The sequence below is a fragment of the Diadema antillarum genome, unplaced genomic scaffold, assembly GCF_040938485.1.
Source record: "Diadema antillarum isolate AM-2024a unplaced genomic scaffold, OU_Dant_1.0 seq00000821_RagTag, whole genome shotgun sequence".
NCBI classification, from domain to species: domain Eukaryota; kingdom Metazoa; phylum Echinodermata; class Echinoidea; order Diadematoida; family Diadematidae; genus Diadema; species Diadema antillarum.
Window position 1 is genome coordinate 3,569,442 of NW_027271698.1, and position 21,834 is coordinate 3,591,275.

Genomic DNA, 21,834 nt, shown 5'->3' on the forward strand with positions numbered 1-21,834 from the left:
ATTCCTTGAATTATTCTTGCAACTATAGATGCAAGAAACAAGACTTTTGATGACTGGTAAAAAACACACTGAACGACTGAATATGAGACGGGGGATGCTTGGAAGAACAGAGAAAAATGGTTTTGTAAACAGGAAAAAAAAATGATAATAGATAAATGATAAGAGAGTAGACTATATATGGCGGCATGAAATCATAAATCTGTTATAAATGGAAAGGTGATCTTTCTCTCTGTAAGAATTAACAGCAGAGATTAAGATCATCTTTTAAACTCTTGTGGAATGAAACAAACACTCACACACACACACAGACACACACTCTCTCACACACACTAAGACACACTTTCTCACATTTTTTTTTTCTCTCTCCCCCTCTTCCTCTTCTCAAAATCAACTAATTGTTGACAGGAATACCATAAATAAATACATGACAGTGGTGATGAAATCACGAAGCCACTCACTAGACGATCCTATTGCCACACAACATGTATCTGTCAATGTCCTTGATATCTCTTGGCGGCTGCTTTGGAGGCACTACTCCCTTCGGTCTTCGGACAGCCTCCCCCGCCTCCACGTGGCTGGACAGCACGCCGATGCTGGTCTCCGACATTGGCACGTTGAGGGAGCTCACCGAGTGTAGCGTCGTGGGCGACAGTGGGATGGTGGGCGACTGCAGTGACGTCAGGTTGGGGTCAGATGATCTCAGGTCGACCAGCTTTGGTGGAGGGCGTTTTGTTGGTTGGGGTTGGGAGGATGAGGAAGGGGCGGAGGGGGCGGAGGAGGCGGAGGTGGCAGAGGAAGCAGATGGCCCATGAGTTGGAGATTTCTTCTTCAGGAGTTCCTCCATCAAACCAGCTTCTCTCACATACTGACATGCTTTCCCCAACAAGACGATGCTCAGCAAGATTTTCACTGCTACCAGGCTGAGGACATAAGAAGAAAACACCAATTCTGAACCTCATTTCACAATGGAAAGTTTAACATCTACGTAATTACAACAAGCATTGCATATGAAATAAAAAATCAACAATCCATAATCCAATCAATAGTTTTACTGTTATACAGACTGTAGTTACTACCACCAATGTCTGTTTTGTTGATATACATTTTGTTTTTGTTTTCTGAATTCATCCATGAGTTTTTCATCACCATCAATCATTTCAGGTGGAAGAAATATGCCCTCCTGTGGCAGGAATGAGCTTCCGTCACTCTTCCCTTTCTGTTGCCCGGCTGGAATGCAGCAAAGCAAAATATGTCTCGCATACTTCTTAATGACACTACAACCAGCCATTCTTTTAACTTCAAAGGCAATATCCTGACATCTTTGCACATATTCAAAGTTTCTTACAACAGCTACATTGTACAAAGGTTGTAAATATTACATGAGTCACTGATAAAAGCATGCAAATCCAATAATTAATTAAAGAATTATTCTACAGAGCTACAATCTATTAAACTGTTGCAAATCTCGGTGACCAGGTTTTTGAATGATGGCATAATCCTTTCAGATAGCTTGTACCCAGCACCTAGACAAGACTGGTCCTAATTATCACACTTACCACACATATAGAAATGAGATGAGTACCACAGCAGTGTTCCAATTTAGTTTCACTGTCTGCCTGATAATTCTGATCACCTGCAACAACAAAAGATCACAAGAATCAAATTCCATTTCATCTGTACATTTGATACACTTTGAGGGATAACATACCATTAACAGGTTCCCTGATACAGCATATTATTATCATACTATCACACCATAAAAAAACTGAAGCAGAACAGGAACTGCATCAAATCTAGAATGTGAGTAAAGCCTATTAAAAATACAAACATTCATGATGGAGGGCATTATAGGTGACGACAAATTTATCATTCTATGTTTTAATACCTCCTACATGCACATAAGGCCTGCTTCTGATGATTTTACATATACATGTATCACACAAAATTTCACAATCATCAGATTCATAGCACATAATAGCATCATAAGTTACAACAACATTGCACAAATAATTTGTTCCTGTTGACATCTGCTGTCTTTGTGGGGTGAATATAGAAAGGATATGGTAATAATGGACTACTACTCTTTCTTTTGTTACTATAAATTCATGAAACTGAATACCATATTTCATTGCAACCTTCACTTTTCACTATGTACACACAATACTGTGATCTGAAGACTGAAATGACTATTTGTTGGATTACTCACAACACAGCCGAGGGGTAGAGGAATAAAACCCATTCTTCGGGCCACTAGGTCAGAGTGGTCTGAAAAGGCCTGAAGGAGATAAGGTTTGTTAGGAGAAAAGATTTATGAGGATCACCTACAGGTGCTGTTTAACAATGCTTTCAGTTTGAAAACTCTGAGCTATATGGTATTATATGCTACCAGTCTCTGATTATGTCTGAATATAACAAAAGCTTTACAATGAAGAAGTGAAAACATGTTGGTGAACACTATATCACACTTAAAATTTTCCTCCAAGATCAGTGTCAGAATAAATAGTGTTAAAATATATCATTGTACTCTCCTTTTCGGAGAGGTAATATTAAACAAATATGACATTATATTCAACGCTGCACACTGGCACTGGCCCGACAGTCCAGGACCAGTAAAAATCACTGTTGGGCCAGTAACTTTGTCAGGAATAGACCAGTAAAATAATGAAAAACTGGGTACCTACTGGTCCAACACACAGGTTGGACCAGTAGAAAAAATGGGTTAGTGTGCAGCCCTGTTATATTATAGCCACTTTATCTCTGTTGTCCTTAAAATTAGCACCTGTTGCATTATCCATTTTGATGAGAAAAAACAAAAGCATTCAGAAACATTAGTCGATGATTCTGTGTGTTGCAAGTGTGTGGGTGTTTTCTCAAATCATTTTGAATAGAGCTTGTCTTGCTGGTAAAATAAACACAAACTCACATTTTTCTTCCTGCTGATAACCATGTCATAAGCTAGACTTGCACGAAATTCAGTGTAATTCTGTGGGAAAGAGAAACAAAATTTCGATTAAAAGTCTGAAGATGGAAATAAAAGTATGTGTTGATTACATATTGGCTGATAAACTCCATAGTGACTACTGGCCACGCTTTGTTGAGGAATCAAACAATCAAATAGCAACACACTGTCACAAATACAACCAAAGAACTCTCAAATTTCATTACATAATCAACTCATGATGAAGCGCCAGAAGGAAATATTTGTGGTAAATTCATCCATAGCAAGATTATTTTGTAATGGGTTCTGTACTCCTTTAATTCTATTTTGTAACTCGTCATAGCTTCCATGGAGAAAAATTAGGAGTCAGAGGCATTAACTCCATCCATTTGCTTTAATAATCAATAAAGGAAGAACTTCCATAATTTGTCCCATTAAAATTCTAGTGGAAAGTGATGATGTCTGTACTTCTTATCTGAACCAGCCATTCAACTTACCGATGCTGAAAGAGCATTGAACTTGCTGATAAAAGCATGCTTCACCCAGTCAATCAAGACTTCAGCACAGAGCACCATCAGCACATCAGGGAGCATCTTCCAAAAATGATCTAAGGGAGGATGATGGCAAAACGGAAATTCACAGTAAAATAAAGTGCTTGATGCACAAGACATTTCTAGAGCACTACCACCACATATTCCTGCAATCACCAAAGCATCTACGTTTTAAGTCGTTAAAGCACAGCATGACTTGAGGGATGCATGTTCTCAAACACAACCACACAATTGATACATCTTTGCTTCAACAGTATGCACACAAGACACTAATGTAACTCATGGGTAATTGTCTGCTTGGCTAATTCTTGAGTTTGGCAAAATGGCATCAGCTATAACCTATAAACATATTTTGTATATGTTTAATGCAGAACCTGACATTAATTTTTTCCTCTATTTGCCCAAGAAAAATCACCAAATTTCAAATTGCTACTTGCCTCACAGAAAAAAAAAAGTACTTGCCCAAACTAGTACCAATGTATTGACTTGAGAAGCTAGTGATTTTAATATCAAAGTTAACATTTTACTTTCCCAATAAATCTTACTTTCCACGCACCAGCAGGCAAGTGCTAATTCCGAGCCCTGTTTAGTGTCAAGAGCTCTTTGGAGTTCAAGTTTTATATGAACACCTTGACTTCCAGAATATATCTCAATCAACAGTTACAGAGCCATAACAATGTTTTCTGGTAGGAATTCAAGTTAATACTTGTAATATACTGTTTTGGGATAGTAAATGGTAAGGACAAACTCACCCAGACTCCACGAAAATGCAGCCATGTTACGTAGCACCACAAAGAAAAGGAGCACCATGTAGTGATATCTTTCTCTAACATCTATTAACAGGCGCAAAGAGAGAAAAACATGGGGAAGAAAATGAAGCTCAGTACATTGCAACAGGACAATAATACACTCAACATAACAAAACCATTGCGAATACAGTGTTAACTTTGTTATCAATCTAACAGAAGCACTATTGTTTTCTTCTGTGTGATTAAAATAAAATGTTCTTTGTTGGTTACATAAATGCGTATGTCTAGACAGACTCAAACAATACTTGGACGTCATTACCTTGAGAGTAAGTGATGAGGTATAAAAGAATAAACAGACATGTGTCTCACAATTGAAAGCACCATATAACACTGAATGTAAATAATGCATCCAAATTTCAGTATGTTGTTGTCTAGCATTCACTTTTCTTACTACTGTAGACTATATTCCACAAAAATGTTTCCTTTCCTCACAAAATTGAACAATATAATGGTAACTGCTTTGCATGAATTCATAGATCAAAGATAAACCAACAGGGTGTACCAATGTTAATATCTGAATTACAGAAAGCAAACTAAATATTTAGCAATCAAGTGAATGGGATCCTTAGAAGCACTACGTGTACTCACCTGAACATGATATTTGATAGAGGTTGAATTTGTCAAATTTCTTGAACACGCTTCCCTTCAATTCTACAAACTGTGAAGTGCAGTGAGACAAAGATGTTGGTAAAAAGTTGGTAACAAAAGTTGCCAGCAATATAAGACATACAAGGGAGTCCCATTATAGCAACATCAGATACAACAAGAATTTGCATTTAACGAGGTAAATTGTCATGTCCCAAATAGCCTTTACATGTTAACCTATAGAAATTCTGTTTCTTTTAATGCGAGATAGATTTCAGGCCAAAAACCTCCCCCCAAAAAACAAAGAAAAATATGAACAGAAACAACAATAAAGAGTTGGTCCCAAATCAAAATCGGATGCCGTGTACAAACAAACTTCTGTTGAATAACCGCTCGCTATAGGCCTACCTGTCTGCATTATCGCTGAATGCTTGCAGCAGGCCTACATGACAATCTCCCTTGTAAAGAGCCATTTATTTTACGCAGAAAGTTGATGATGGTCAGGTTTTGGAGGCATGACTTGAATACAGCTACTCTACAAGAACTTGTCATTCATTAAATTGGATATTAAATAAAAGTTGACAGTGATCAGTGTGACAACGGCGTAACACAATTATTTTTTCTGCACAGAACTATTTCCCACACACACCTATGTATACATAATTTTCTGTACCACGCTATACTACCTGTTACAGTAATGTCAACATTTTTGCATGGAGCACATGTCTATGCTGATGCTATTAAATAAACTGTTCCTTTCTCAATACATAGCAACATTATACAGTAATTAAATACAAAATTGCATCAAATGACAAAAATAAAAAAATAAAAATGCTAAAGCATAGCACACATTCATCCATCATGCAGGTAGGCATAAATGAATCCACTCATAATATGATGCAACTCAGAAGGCATGGGAACATTCTGAAATCATAAACCATTAGGTATTAGCGCCATGCAATCAAACCGAAAATGCTCCTCACCCAACCAATACAAAGCTGCACACGTTATGTTGTTGCACCTACTCCTCAGTTTATTGTACTCTCATTTCAAGGGGGAGGGGGGGACCTATTTGTAAATCCCACTCAACTGTGATTAAATTTGTTTTATAGAATGCATGTAACATTCTGGTCACTTTTGTAATTATACAACTTTTTGAAGTTTTAGCATATTTCAAACTCAACTTTCAGGAAAACACATTTTAAATTTGATAGTAAATTTGATATTTCACGTATTCAACTCAACAATCACCATTCCTACGAAGAACAAAACTGTCTGTAGCTAGCCTTCTCCTGAGAAGTCTGAGAAAATACCACTGTCATTTCATGCTGCATGGCAACTTAACTCGTATCAATGACCGAATTCAACCAAAATGCTGTGAAATTTATGCATTCACAAAATAAAACTAACAAAAACAAATAAGAATGATTGTATTATCTATTGGGTCTTTGCACCTTTATCGAATGCAAAGAAAAGTAAAAAGTGATATTTTTTTTTAAAACTATAACTATTAATAAGTTTGTGATGATATTCTATCTTTGGAGAGCTGATGTGACGAAATGGTCCAAGCGATGAAACGTTACTGCTTGTGTGTTGCCAAGCCTCAGAGAGTGGTCAAATTATTTAAAGAAAAAAAGAAAAAGGTCAGATTGTACTCACATTATTAGACATCATGATGGTAAGAAGAGCTGTGCTGAACGAGTTGAATGCCACACTCAGTGTGGTAGCTTGGAAAATGGCTAAAATAGCATGGAGTGCTGAAGAGTATGCGATTAAAGGTTGATGCAGAAATTTCAGACAGTGAATTTTGATATCATGTTAAGGAAGCAATCAGAAAAGCTCAATCAAAAAGCTACAATCACATCAGTCTTGGAGGACCATTTTATAAGTTTTCTCTTTTTTTTCCTTTTGATAATCCGCAAGGTCTACCGAAACATTTTTTAATCAACTTCAGTTTTGGTTCAGTGTGATTAAATCCATATTTCCTGCCCAGCTTGGCTCTCCCCAATGAACAAATAATATTCTAAGTATGTCATCCAAACAAGAACTATCATTCACAAGACACAAGCATGCGATCTAATCTACAACATTTTCCTGTACAGCATGATTTCATTATCATACATTAGGGTCATGTTGTGAGGAAGACTCGCTATAAAAGTGAGTTACATTAACAGCAGCTATCACAGCAACAGTTACTCAATTTCCATAATTACAACATGTTGCTTTGAAAGTTACTATTTTAGCAAGTTACCGTGATAGAGCAAGTCTTTTCTAGTAACAGGGCGAACACATAGATGTTCTTTACGCACAATATCATCTGCCGCTGCAGGCTTTTTATGACTGAAAACATTGTTAACACACAGCTGTGCACACATCAAACTGAAAATATTCAAGCATAAGTAAAAGAAAACTATAAATTATTAAGCAATCACCCTTACACAACAATAACAAATAAATTGGAACATGAAAGGAAGAGCCAAAAATTCACACCAAACTTAGACTACATGACAAGGTGTGTATGCACATTCAGGGCTGCTTTTTCCACAACATGTTTTCTATAAAGTTACGCTGGGCTCAAACATAAACTCACACATCTGATTACTGTTAACTTGTAGATGACATCTGGTAAAAATTTCTAAAAACTGTCATACAATCAAAATATGTTTAAACTGATACAAATTGGCCTGCTCTGCTTTTTAGACATACTCTTCCCCTTGTCATAGAATCCTAAAAATGAAATTTCACTTGAAATGAAAGCAGTGATAAAGGGTTAACTTGATGATTATTTTTCACATATGATGAATATGGAAATGAGCACATGGCGTCCACTCTAGGCAGGTTGATGGTGTATACCAAGCGATATCTGAATACAATGGGGTAGGTTGATAAACCATACACTTCCATCATGACATGAATCATAATAATATTCATTCACAACAAAAACGTGATCGGTCAAAATGAATCTGTTCTTGGTCAATCTTTTCAGACCTAAATGTGTACCAGTGCTGGCTTTCATGAAAGCCTATTGATGAGCTCCTAAAGCAAAAGACGCATTTCAATTGCAGATAAAGCTTAGGATCAAATAAAATAGGAACGCATAATCTCAAACTTTTTAACACAGCCAGAAATGCATCAAGCTTGTTCAAATTTTCATGTCAATTATCCACAACAGACTTCTACAGAGAGGGCAACATCCAAGGAGTGGTTAATTAATAAAGGAGAGAAATAAGAAAAACCCAAATACTATAAAAGATAGTAATGAAGAAGATAATAAGTATTATATGAGGCTATCGTTACATGAAACATGCTCATACCCATTCATAACAAAACAACTACATAAACTCATAGAGATATATACTATGAAGAACAGTATTCAGGTCTTTTGCAATAAGCAAGGTTCAAACTTCAAACTGTACAAGTTACCAGCTCAAAGCAGCTTACTGACGGATCTTATGAAAGCCACTCAGAAGGTGAAACATGAAATATCAAGCATCACAGTTTGGATAGAACTATGTACACGGAATAGGATGAGGAATGGGGGAGTATAACTCATCGCACACTTAAAGGGGAAGGCTAGTAACTGATCAGTGGGAATCAGTGGAAATGCTGGGAGATGATTGTTCCAATCCTTATGGGATTCATTCAAGAGTTCATCGTATATCTATTGTTGTGTGAAAATGATTTGCTTCAGAATGGTCTCATATTCAAGTAATGTGCAGTTTAATGCTTCCAGGTTAGCGTCCCTGGTCAGTGACGGGGCATTAATCTGCACATTACTTGAATATGAGACCGTTCTAAAGCAAATCATTTTCACACAACAATAGATATACAATGAACTCTTGAATGAATCCCATAAGGATTGGAACAATCATCTCCCAGCATTTCCACTGATTCCCACTGATCAGTTACTAGCCTTCCCCTTTAAAGGAAACAATTGGGCTAATAAAGATTCTATCTGCATTTGCATGCAAAACACATCCAACTATTAAACAGCTATTACTTGGCTATCACTATTTTTTCTTCACTGTTCATAACACAGCTTTATACAGACACTAAAATATGTGAATTCACAGGCCTTGCAATATGATGCTCAATGTGTTTATACACGAAAGCATCACCCAAAGTAAACAAGATTATGTGTTTGAATGTTATCAGATCACTTGGTGGACTGAAAGCTAGAGTTCATTTATCATTTTAAGCAACAGGTTGTTGGATGGCCATGTTTTAGAAATGCTGGTGTGAGTGTGTGTGGGTGTTTGCGTTGTTTGTTTGCTTGTTTGTTTTTACTTTCAGATTATATGCCTGAACAGAATATCAATTTTGGAAGACTATCCAGGATGCACGTATGTTTAGCTTCAGTATATAGCATGATAAAATGTCATTTTCTGACGCCCTTCAAGTCTTACTTGTCACTGATTTTACACTATTCTCTGCCATAAAAGTCAAGAACTGATCGAAGATACACCTACAAACATATGGAAAGTGGAAATGGGTAGAGGAAGAGGAAATAATGCAGCAATAACAACTATTGCACAACAGACACGATTCTCATACCTCCAGTCAGAGCAGCAACTTACGTTGTTAGACAGAAGAATGGTGAGCAAGGCCCGGTTGTGAGAGTTGAAAGCTACTATAATACAAGTGCCTTGAAACAAGACTAGAATGGTGTGAAGAACTGCATAAAATTGTGTTATGGAAAGACCACGGAGTCCAACGTCAAGAGTTGAGTAAATCATATCTCCATGCCTCAAGAATCAAACAGAGTATTCAGAAAATGATTAAGTATATCCATCGCAGAACCCATAATCAAGCATGTTTGTATAAAACTTTCCACCAAAATCAAGGTTCACAGCATCCTTGCAGCTTACAAGCCTATTGGAAACCTTTAAAACACATCTAATGAGATACATGCTACAGTGGACTCCCATTATAACGAAGTCCTCGGGACCAGCAGTTTTCTTTCGTTATATCGAAATTTCGTTATAACTGAATAAATAAATAATAAAAGACAAAGAGCATATAATGTTGCGGCCTGATTTTTCACATCATTGTAACCAGAATTTCGTTATAATTGTGTTCGCTATAATGGGAGTGGACTGTATTCAACTTGTCACTGCATCAACATCCAAATTATCCAGGTTACAATGCATAAGCTGTCACAAAAACTTTCATCACTTATCATTTCACGAGTTAAAATCATATTCACAAAAAAAAAAATTAACAGCAATCACTTACGCTCAATGGTTTAGCGCTGCCACACAGTCAATCTTGTTAATGTAAGTGCTAATGCTAATCCTTTAACTCCCCCAGTCTATAAAATTATACAAAAAGGACAAGGAATGTAAACACCAGGAGAGGGGAGAAAAACTGCGAAGTTTCTAGTGCACTGGTAAAATTTGATAACCACATCTTGAAGATGACGCATACTCTGATTTTTGTTCAATTTTTAACGTGCTTGATGCATTGACTTGTGAGATTTAATGAAATGCAAGCATTTGCTGTGATAAAGATATCATTCGTGATAAACAGTGTGTGGGGTAAAATATCATCCAGCACTCATTTCAAGACAGAAAACACAACCTGTATGGTTTCATGATATGAAGTGACGCTTTACTCGCCTTTACAATCTATCAGCCCGAACTGCAACACTCACACCAACAAAAATGCGCAAGGCAAGTCCAAAATCAACAGCTAGAATAAATGCTTGGATTTTTTCTTCTTTTTTTTTCACTGCGCCCACTTACATTATTGTTGACCATGAGGTATGTTAGAACGTTCTGCTGCGAGTTGAAAGCAACGATGAGAGTAGTGGCTTGAAAGAGAACTAGGACAGTGTGAATAACTTACAGTGGAGAGTGGTGGTGAGGTTAAGGGTCTCACAAACTGTAAGGCTCTTAAAAGATTTCAATATCACAAAAGAAGTAGACTTGCTGCACAACAGGTTGGATAGTGAATGTTTAAAAATCTAAACATATTTCAATAGCAGAGCTGGAACACTGGCCTTGAGATGAGAACCTTAAAAACGAGTCACTCACTCATCAACAGTAATGTAGACTGCTTGTAATTCATTGCACAATTCCAACATCAAATTCAATACCTAGAGACAACAACCTGCCCCCTTTTGAGATGGAAGCAAAATATTCACAACTAAATACAGCCTTGTTCATCATTTGGCTGCTAATGAAATCAAAGAGTGAAATCCAGCGACTGTGAACTGATGTATGTTGAATATTTCTGGATCGATTAATAATAGCGCACACTGAACTCTCACCTATTCTAAAATATCATGGAAAAACTATTATGAAAAGTTCTAGAACCACACTCCCTGATTTTAGCACTGCTCTTAAAAGTGCTCTTTTTCGAGGATTTTCTTGATTGTGGCCACTCTACATCTCAAAGAACTAATGAACACAGTCGAACATGAGAACAGCACTTTTCCTTCTGAAAACCCAGTAAGTTGCACCCATTACTGCATGAAGAGAATACTGACATCCATAGATATTGGCCATGTGATTTAAATGGGACAGTAAACTTGTTAGAACTTTAAAAAAAAAAGGCTTAAAAATAAGCCATTTAAGCTCAAAATTTAAATCGACTGCACAATGATCCTCCTTGCTGCATGAAAGGATACTGACATAGATGATTGCCATGAGAAGGTGGGGGACAATCCCTAGATGATCACGCTTCTTGTCTCGCTCCTCCGTCGCAGTCCAGAAGAGGGCATCCAGGATGTCCTGTCCAACTGATGAAAACAGCTTGTCTGCCACCTTCACAGACAAACAGACACAATTTACCATTTTCAGAAGAAACAAAAACCCAGCATTAGTGCTTCAATAATAGTTCTAAAATGTGAGTTCGGGATAGAAACAACCACTGCAAAAATTTGAATCCGTATAATCAAAGTTAAGTATTGTTAAATATAAAAAAATGTGAACAATAGTTATAATAAAAATGTTTCCAGACTAAACTGTCTACAGTTACGGTATCATAAGAAAAATACTGATATCTCCTTATATTTTAGGCTTTATTGCAAAAATGTTATATGGTAAGACGTTAAGTGATACAACAGATCTACACATATGCATTAAATATGATATCTTGAACATTTTTTATTTCACTGCTCCCAAAGGTAAACAGGACCTTTAACCCATTGATGATGGACTGATTTTGCTATAACACACGCATTCCCCATAGATCCCTGCCCGAGTATGCTCGGGACTTGTCCTCAACGGGTTAAGACTGACAGAAAGACAAGACAGACAAAGAGTTTAACAAATAGAAGAATAGATTGAAAAAGATAGATAGACAGATAGACAGACAGATAGATAGGAAACAGACACACAGGAAAGAGACACGAAAGCACGAATTTTGATAAAAGTCTGATGACCTCTTTGTCAAAATTCACTACACTGAACACCTGGGCACCGTTTCATGAAAGTTGTCAGCCCTGACAAGTTGTCAGTTTCTGACAATCACCATGGTAACAGTCAGGCACCAGAGCTTCTCAGCCAATCAAAACCTAGGATTTTACTAAAGTTGTCAGAGACTGACAACTTGTCAGAGTTGACAACTTTCGTGAAATGGTGCCCTGATGACTTCTGCTTTTAGATCAAGTAACAAATAATTCTTCAAAACACCCACTGACACACTAAAATCCAAATTTTGTATGTTAAACATACAATACATAAAGCACTTTGATTGATCTTTTGTGACTGCAATCAGCTCCTCGTAACCTAAGTGAGGTATTAAATCAGACATGAATTGAAGATATAAAGATACACAATTATAATCATGAGCACTTCCTGGTGCTAGCCTTACCTCCAGCATATTGTAGATAATGTAGAGCTTGATGACCGCTTGACCTCTCACAATATGATACAGCATGGATATGTCTAGCTTGTCCAATAGATACGTGCACACTACAAGGATGATGACTTTTAACAAGTCACAGATCTCAGCCGCCTTCAATCTTGATCTCCTAAACAGATATAGATGCACACAGTGATATAAATCATTGATCTTGAAAGAAAGATTACTTATTACCTAATGAAGTATTCCTGAATTACTTTAGACTGTCGGTGAATTTGTCAGTGAGGTTGTCAATGACAAGTATGATGTTGAAACTGTTGCCAGAATTACAGGCACGACTGGTCATTTGGCACAGACATCTACTGACATTAATGTTAATTGTCAACAACTTTGGGGGATGCCAAGTTGAATGATGAGTTAAATTTCAAAAATACCGTACAATCACCAAATGATACCTCTAGCAATAGTTTTATTATGAGTGAAAGTAGCTTTTCAAAACTTTTTAAAACAATTTTCATGTCACCCAAGCTGACTCATACCAGGCCATCAGCAGCAGACTGCATAAAAACACTTGCACTTACTGCTATCAGGGTAGCTGTTTCTTAGTGTTGAGTTCATGAGACATCTGTCCATGTGTTAAGTATCCCAAACTGAATTACTTACAGTGTGTCACTCATTTATCATGATGAACTCTGCATTGCTGTCTTGTTTGCCTTTATTACTCACATCCTATGGGTATATGTATCATATTTAGATCACATGGTATCATATCACATCTATGCATTCTTTTTACCATACAAAGGTTTACAAAACGTGCTGCAAAGGAACAAAAAAACATAGGTTGTTTTCTCATAATAGGCAACAAAAGACACATTCTAAAGCATTTTGAATGAAAATATTCTTAAAACCAAACTGAAAGCACACTTAATTGACCATGCAGCATTACAAAATCTTTTTCTGTCTTTTTCCCTTCTTCTTCCCCGAGTACTTTATGAATAAATGATAACAATGCATCCTCAGCATCAAAACAGATGAAATTCAGCCAACAAAGAATTACAATATCAATAGTATAATTATATCATCACCATCACCTACTGTAAAAGTGGTTTCTTTCGCGTACAGATACTTTCGCGGTTTCCATCGGTGCCAATTTTTTCGTGTGTGTTTAAATTCGCGGTCGGCAAAATCTGTGAAATCACAGTCGGCACAAACTGTTTTGTTTTGCACATGAAAACCCAATTTATAATCCAATTATACTTCTATTCATTAAATAGAAATTAATATCAAATGCAGGCTTACCTGAAATTCCGTCTCTAGACTTTACTTTTTAACATGTTTGTACCTACATTGCGCGGTAGAGCTGTGTGTGTGTTGACCATCAATACACTCAATGCGCGGAATCTTCGTGTGTGCATGTGCGCAATAGCATTGTAACAAGCGGCGAGTTCAAAACATTTTCGCGTGATGTTAAATTCGCGGTTCAACCTCAAAGCGCGAAAATGAAACCACCGCGAAATAAACCACTTTTACAGTATTCTTCAAGGGCTTCTTAAAGTGTATCTGTACACAGAAATTTAGTTTTCTGACATTGTAGGTTATTGTACTGGTAATATCCCTATGAAATATAAAAGTGTAACGTTACTCACATACAAAAGTACAGAGATATAGCAATATATAAAGAGACATAGAGCAATCTCTAAAATGCCAAAAATTACATGCGCCTTGATCTAAGAGTAGTCTTCTGGCCTTATCGACGGCAGTCGATTGCGTAGTTCGATAATTTTCTGTATGATCAGTGTACTACGATACTCTCAAAACACACAAACGCACGCAAATGTTCACGTACGCAGCTAGGTTGGTGCTACCGCGCCGCGCCGGGCGGGGCCACTGACCAGACAGCTGCTGCAGTCTCTACTCATGCGGATGCATATGGCTCAATGAGGCGATACCGATAGACAGTATTTGATAATATATAGCTGTGTGCAGACGGAGGCGAACGAGGGAAACGTGCACATCACACACCAATGGTCTACACGCGGCTACTAGTTTCAGATCTGGCTACCATTGCAGTGCGCACTAGTGCGTGCTGATTTCTTAAAATGAATATTTCACAGTTTGGGACATTTTTTGTGATGGGATAGAATTTTCTCTAGAGTTCTTAGGACATGCTCTCACACCTCTCAAAATTAAATTTCAGGGGAGAGATTCCCTTTAAATACTGATTTGATGAGTTCTTACCTTGTAACTGAGCATGGTATTGTGACACATCTGAGTAGAGCAATGACAGCTCTCAGTGGGAGGAAGGTAAAGATGAAGAGAAAGGCATCCATGCAGAGGAAGAAGCCATACGTCATCATCTGAGGAGGAGATCGAAGAGAAGTATTTAACCCATTGAGGACAAGTCCCGGGTATACTAAGGCAAGTGTCTATGGGAAATGTGTAAATCGGGCAAGTGTCTATGGGAAATGCTGTAGCAAAAGAATACTGTCCTCAAGGGGTTAAGAACGAGGAGATTACATAAGAAACTCAAGACTTTGGCTTTCTTTCTACAATCCCCATCACATTTTGAACTTCTATATCCAGTTCTATGAATATCAATAATGTGAATTGAATTGAAATGACTTCATTATAATATATCAGGGTGGTCCACAACTTGAAATTTGAGCATGTCGCAAGCTCAGAATCTGAGCATATTGCAGAAATTGAATATGCCCAGAGCGCACACAATGAGTATGTAGTACGCAATATTTTGCTGCTTATCTCTCTTTGTGGTGCTTACATTCAATGTTCTCTCTCATGTTTTGCACACAAATATCTAAGTACCAGGTAGTTTGATGTTTCTTATGTTATGCACATGTTTTGAACATTTTTGAATACTTTTGCTTTGAGCTTATTGCAAATTCTTGAGGATGTTGCATAGCATGTTGCTGGCTTTTGAGGATGTTGCACAAGAATTTTAGCATGTTGCAGCGACATGCTAAAACCCCTCGTGGACCACCCTGATATATCATCTTGTAAAATTCTAATGCTTAATCCTTGAGAATGCAAAATATTACATTATCAAAGCTTGCACAAGTTGTGTTTCAGGCTTGCCTGATCATGACAGCAAACAATGACCAAGAACAGCACTTTTATAATTTCATAACATTTAGATCTTTAATCTATAAAGCAAGTCAATACCGGTACCTTGTAAGATACATGAGGATAAATGCACGGATACTGTCACATCAAACTGAAACCAGTTACTGTATCTCATTTTGATAAGTATAGTATTGTACTCTATGAAATTATCCACTAAGAGTTCTGTAGAAATTCTAGAAAGCAACATTCCAGGTTATATTGCATGAACCACTTGTAAAACCAAATGCAATCTAGACAGAGGCTATATGATCAATCCAAACTCAGCAGCTTTAGTAGTTATCTCTTTAGCAGCAAATTCTGTGCTACAATATGTAAACCAAATTTTCACTCAATTGGGATTTCTGTATCCATGTGTATTATACACTATAACATGTACACACAAATTGCACACATGCACAATTGTACTGATAATTGAAGGTCACTTCTTTCTGTGAATATAATACTCAGTTCAAAGTTAACATGTCTTTGCTTTTGAATCATTTAGGAGCTTAATTAAAGCAACATTGAATGACATACGTATTCTCACCAACCTTTTCCAACTCCTTTGGAACACGGATGAAGGTGTAAACCCTCTCTCTCTTCTGCATGTACCTGGCTTCGTCATTCTCCAACACATATCCTCTGGTGAGCTCAGTGCTGAGGTAACTCCAAAAGGAGAGATCTGGATGGGAAAATTTGATTTTGTAAAGACATTATTGTTCGTATGGCAATGACTCAACCGGTGCATAGTTTAATATTGAATGATGTAACAACTGTAATTATATTTTGTACATTGTATGTTATGGGCATACATAGCGTGTAGACATGCAGTTGCAGAGATTCCAACTCTCCCGCTTTCGGCAGAAAATCTCACACTTAGGGCTATTTTTTTTTTCAAAATCTCCCTGTATTTTGCTTGGGTGAATTTACTGCTCTAGCTGTATGTCTCCAACATTAGATGTAGTTTCTCCCATATTCTTAATAGAATCTAACTTTCTGCTGCCCAACTTCAGCTTTGACATGTATTTAAAAATAAGGATACGATAACATCAGAGAGTATTTATAATGCACTTGTCAATGTAATGACTCACCCCACTACCCCCGGACATGGGTGCGTCATTTCCTCGTTTGGTCCGTCAAATTTGTGACCCAGGTGTGCGTCATTTTACCAGCTATGTCCGTCAAATTTTTGACCGAGAGGTGCGTCAAAATCCCATCATTGTCGTCAAATTTTTGACCGAGGGGTGCGTCATGGTACGTCACTTGGCTATGGAAAATAACACGCATTATTCTGAACCGAGGGGTGCGTCATGGTATGCACTTGGCTATGGAAAACTGCACGCATTTTTGCACGCTACCAGTACCGGATACACGTACAAATACGTACCACGAGTGAATTTACATTGAGTGCTTTCCCGCGGCGGCAAGTGAAAATCAAAGTCGGGAAGAGTTTTGGAGTAGACCTAAGAGGGAAAAATGCTTGCCCGAATCTGGCAAGCAAAATGATTTAAAAGCCACCCTTTCTCCTCACATTTTCTTTCCAACAAACTCATGAAATCACGCATACTCAATCTCAAGCCAGACGAACTGTTTAGCGATATAACGATTTCAACCTCACAGTACTAAATAGTAAAATCAAAGATCGTATACGGAATTCCGTATACGATCTTTGGTATACCGTTGCGTGGTGCGTACTGCGCGTACCTGCAGTAGCAGGTAAGTCGAGTGTTAGTGGTGCGCGACTCGCTCGCTAACGCTGTGCAATTCGCAAGTGAGCAGCGTGCTCGTTATTCCTCATCGAACGTACATCGTCCATGTGTTGCATTCAACCGGACTAGAAATGGCCGCGCACATACAGCGCATCTGCAGACAAGTCATGGCCAGGTGACTATGGATTGCATGCACACATACATTCGGAATATCGTAGCAGCAGAGTGATCTACGGTGAATGACGGTACGGTGCTTACAGGGCCAGGGTAAGGGAAACTTGCCGAAACTTTGACAAATTGTGTTTACGAACCGAAAGAAAATTAAATTGCGTGAATAAAGCGTATGCAAAAATCCTTTCAGTATTTACGGGGTGCGTCAAATGTACCGAGGATGTCCGTCAAGAAAGTGACCTACGTGTTCGTCAAAAACCCCGTGTTGTCCGTCAAAAAGTGACAGTGGGAGTGCGTCAAAAACCCCGTGTGGTCAGTCAAAAAATGACCATGACGCACCCATGTCCGGGGGTAGTGGGGTGCGTCATTACATTGACAAGTGCATAACCCTGAAGTTACCGAGGCCCTGGCTGTAAAGGGACATCATTCTTCAAGGTCATGATGTGCGCTATGCCCAATAAGTATTGTGCATAAGTTTGCACAATCAAAGTCTCCAGTTTGCTACAATGTAGGGGCTTTGTGCATGCAAGGCATGAGGACATAAACTCAAGATCCATGACTGCATCTAGGTACTGCCATTGGACTCATCATTTTTTGTACAAGCTGTGAAGGTCAGATAAATAAATCTTTCACAATTCATTTGTGTGAAAAGACCGAATAATGCATGTAATCAAAATTCAACAAAAACAACATCCATTATTATTGTACTAGATGTTGACTGATGTCAAAAGATTATCTCTCCCGTACAAAGAATATACCGGTAATGAATAAAACAGCAGTTTATGGTATCTACAGCAACATACAAATGTGATTGTAAGGAACAAAAATTCTATGCAAGAAACTAAATGACCATTATGACACAACAAGGTCCTTCTGCCACTCTGAGTTAAGGGACCTAAATCACAAGAAGGTCAGCTTGCTTGGTCTTGAAGACTCATCTAGATCTACATCTTTGTTGGGCAATCATGCACTGCACTGTTTGTTGAGTAGGTCCATGCATTTAGAAGGCACCCGAGCCGAGTAATGTAACTGACTTGAGCAAGTAAACACCACACAGCGCAGATTGTTTCTCGAGGTCAACATCTTGATCTTGATGGTGTACATTGATCAGCCCTGGTAGAGCAACACTCAACTTTGGTTCATAGGTCATGGTAGGAGGGACATTACTCAAAGTGTTTGAATAATGTATCTTTGAATAAACTTGAATCAGCTATATCGGTTATTGCTTGTGGTAAGGAATTCCAGTATCTGGTGGTTCTTGGGAAGAATGAATGTAGATGGAGATCAGTTCTGGAAGTAGGGAGCTTGATCTGAAGAGGTTTCCAACTCCTGGTCCTTCTAAGTGGTTCAGGGTTGAATTCATCATGTCTTTCAAAGGGCAAATCAACCAGGCCATAGATTATTTTATGCATAAATATAATACTGTTCATGTGACACCTATGTTCCAGGGTAGGTAGTTTGATATTTTGGAGCATGGTTGTTACAGAGCTTCCATAATCATACTTGTTGGTTATAAAGCGGGCAGCTTTCCTTTGCATAGCCTCTACTTTTTGGATAAGCCTCAAAGTGTGCGGGTCCCAAACAGGGCTACAGTACTCCAGGACAACGAGGGCGGACTAGACTCTTATATGCCTGCACTTTGACATTTAGAGGAGCTCTATTAAGGTTAATACGCCGTAGGAATCCAAGCAACAGCGTTCAGTGGTCAAGTAAATTTATGCCTCCTGTCCAAATTATAAAAATTTAGACACCTTACTTGTCCTTACCATGCTTAACATTACACTTTTACAGTTACACCCCTTTATTAAACCAACAAATAACCACTTCAGGCCAGGTCTAGTATCTATACTAGATTTAAACATCATATGGTTCAAGTAACTGAGCTGAGTAATGCAGCTACAGCAGAAACTTTGTAAGAATCCACCAGAGAAGTCATATGATATCCAGCCAGCCAGGTAGGCAGGCTTTCCACCTCAAACTCCGCCTCCCTCCCTGTGACCCCTTACCCTCTCTGATGAGCTCTGCCCTGATACTCTGGCTGGCCCGCCTGGTGAGCCTGCACTTGTTCGCGCATATCCGCACAGACCAAAACGACGTTAGGAACTAGGAACTCACTTTCTTGAGATTTCATAACATCTTCCAGAGTTTCAGTGGCGGAGTTGTGGTCTCTGGGTTCACAGTCTGGATCCTCTGATGTTGCTTTGTTGGATTCATCAGGATTTCCTGCTGCATCTGCGGGGGTTTTCCCGGTAGATTGATCGGTATCGTCTGCATTTTGTACACGTTGCCTTACCGCTGGTTCAGCCATCTTGGTTTGTTTTGATAGAACACGCCCTCTACAATCATCACTGTGCGTCGTCTGCTATTATACGATGCAAAAAGCGTGCAAAACGGCGCGGCGTATACAGCTTCGAGGGAACTGGGAAGCAAATGACGCCCGATCTCATAGTGATAAAATGACGCCAAGGTCACACACATCTTTACCCCCCTCTTATTTTCATTTTCTTCATACCGTCAAATGATACTTGAAACTTATATAAACTCAAATTTAACCCGGTGAAGTGGTCCCGCCTCACATCCAACAGGACCCCATGCAGCCAGCCGGCAGCGTCGCGAAAATGTGTCTAAATCATTCTACAGCGCAGCGGTGTGACCTTGAAATGGTCTCTCGTGCCGTGTTCGAGGACTGGTTTTCAATCTGCGATATTTCACTTCATGTGCATGATATCAAACCAGGTTTTTTTGCAGATGATCAGCGAAATTCTGAATTTTTCAAAAATCATAATATCAAGTAGAAAAGACTGCGATAACATTTTATAATTTCACATCAAAAATAGTGTTGAAAAAAAAATAATTCAATTCAAAATCATCCGGTAAATTTCACTTTTCTAGACAATAAGCCAATAAAAAAACATCACGAAATGGGGGGAAATGTATCAATCAATCGAAAAATGTAACTCTTTATGGGTCATTTCGTGTAGATGGGTCAGGATCCAGCAAAATCTAGAGCAACTACACTGTCAACTAGCCCTAATGAAGACAATCCGATTTTCTTGTGCTGTGATTGGTCGATTACCGTCTGCAGAGGCTGCCATGAATGACGTCATAGTGAATCTCCACTTACGGCTTCTGCTTTTGCCGGGCCTGACGTAAAACTAACTGTTTATAGACTAACATCAAACCATTTAGAAGTTGATTTGAACACTTATTATCACATTTCAGTATGTATCTCGTCTTTTGATGAGTCCAATCGATCAAAATAAATGAAGGAATCGACAGAAGAATGTGAATATATACAGAGTGCAAACACGAACCCGTCAGTGTAGTCCCAAGTATTCGTTTTGCAGTGTTGCGATTGCAGCAAAAACGGTAACTGCACCGAACACTCGCTGCGGTGAACCACAGAAGCAGGTATTTCCGTAAGAAGTATCACGTGTATATCTATACGTGCCTATGATTGTTATGAACTAGTAGTAGTACACTGTAGTAGCTATAGTAGTAGTAGTAGCACTAGTAGTAGTACTAGTACACTGTAGTAGCTATAGTAGTAGTGGACTACTAGTACATTAGTAGTACTAGTACACTTGTAATACCATACCAGTAGTGCCAGCAGCAGCAGCAGTCAGTGGTAGTAGTCCAGCATAGGTGTACTTGTATTTCTCTGGACACTTGTGTGAATGGGTGCATTGGTCATTGTAGTGTCCAGATGACAAGACGGTACATAGGCTGTGGTAACTAATCACTGATGGGACTCAGAGAATGACGATAGTCAAAGCAAGCTGGCTTCCTTGCGGATCTGTTACGTTCTTAGATATTTAAATACAATCTATATATCTTTCATATTTTATTATTATTATTATTTTTTTTTTTACATTTCATCTTTTGTCTCTGGTGGATGGCAGCAAGCTGCTAGCAAGACAAGAGAACAAAAGCTGAAAATCTACTATGGATTGTACAGATTGATGTATGTGTACTCGAGCCTTTTTATCAAAACAGAAAAAAGTAATCATCAGTGTAGCATTCATTAATTTACACTGATTTGAAATCCACACTCAAATTCCACAAGACACGACTTTCACACTCTTGCTTGTTTTCCCCTCCTTAAACTGGACATCTCTCTCTTTCTTTCTCTCTCCTCTACC

General features: G+C 38.3%; 1 protein-coding gene across 1 annotated transcript; it reads right to left on the reverse strand.

Moving 5' to 3' along the window:
- Positions 1-377: 377 nt before the first annotated feature.
- Positions 378-20,000, reverse strand: LOC139739944 (transmembrane anterior posterior transformation protein 1 homolog). Its single transcript, XM_071650544.1, has 13 exons — positions 19,808-20,000; positions 16,364-16,494; positions 14,931-15,049; positions 12,702-12,861; positions 11,515-11,650; positions 9,461-9,558; positions 4,887-4,956; positions 4,242-4,322; positions 3,436-3,545; positions 2,924-2,983; positions 2,207-2,275; positions 1,557-1,633; positions 378-920 (listed from the first exon to the last, which is right to left on the reverse strand). The coding sequence occupies exons 1-13, from the start codon at positions 19,998-20,000 to the stop codon at positions 458-460; spliced, it is 1,767 nt and encodes a 588-aa protein (XP_071506645.1). The 3' UTR covers positions 378-457.
- Positions 20,001-21,834: the final 1,834 nt, after the last annotated feature.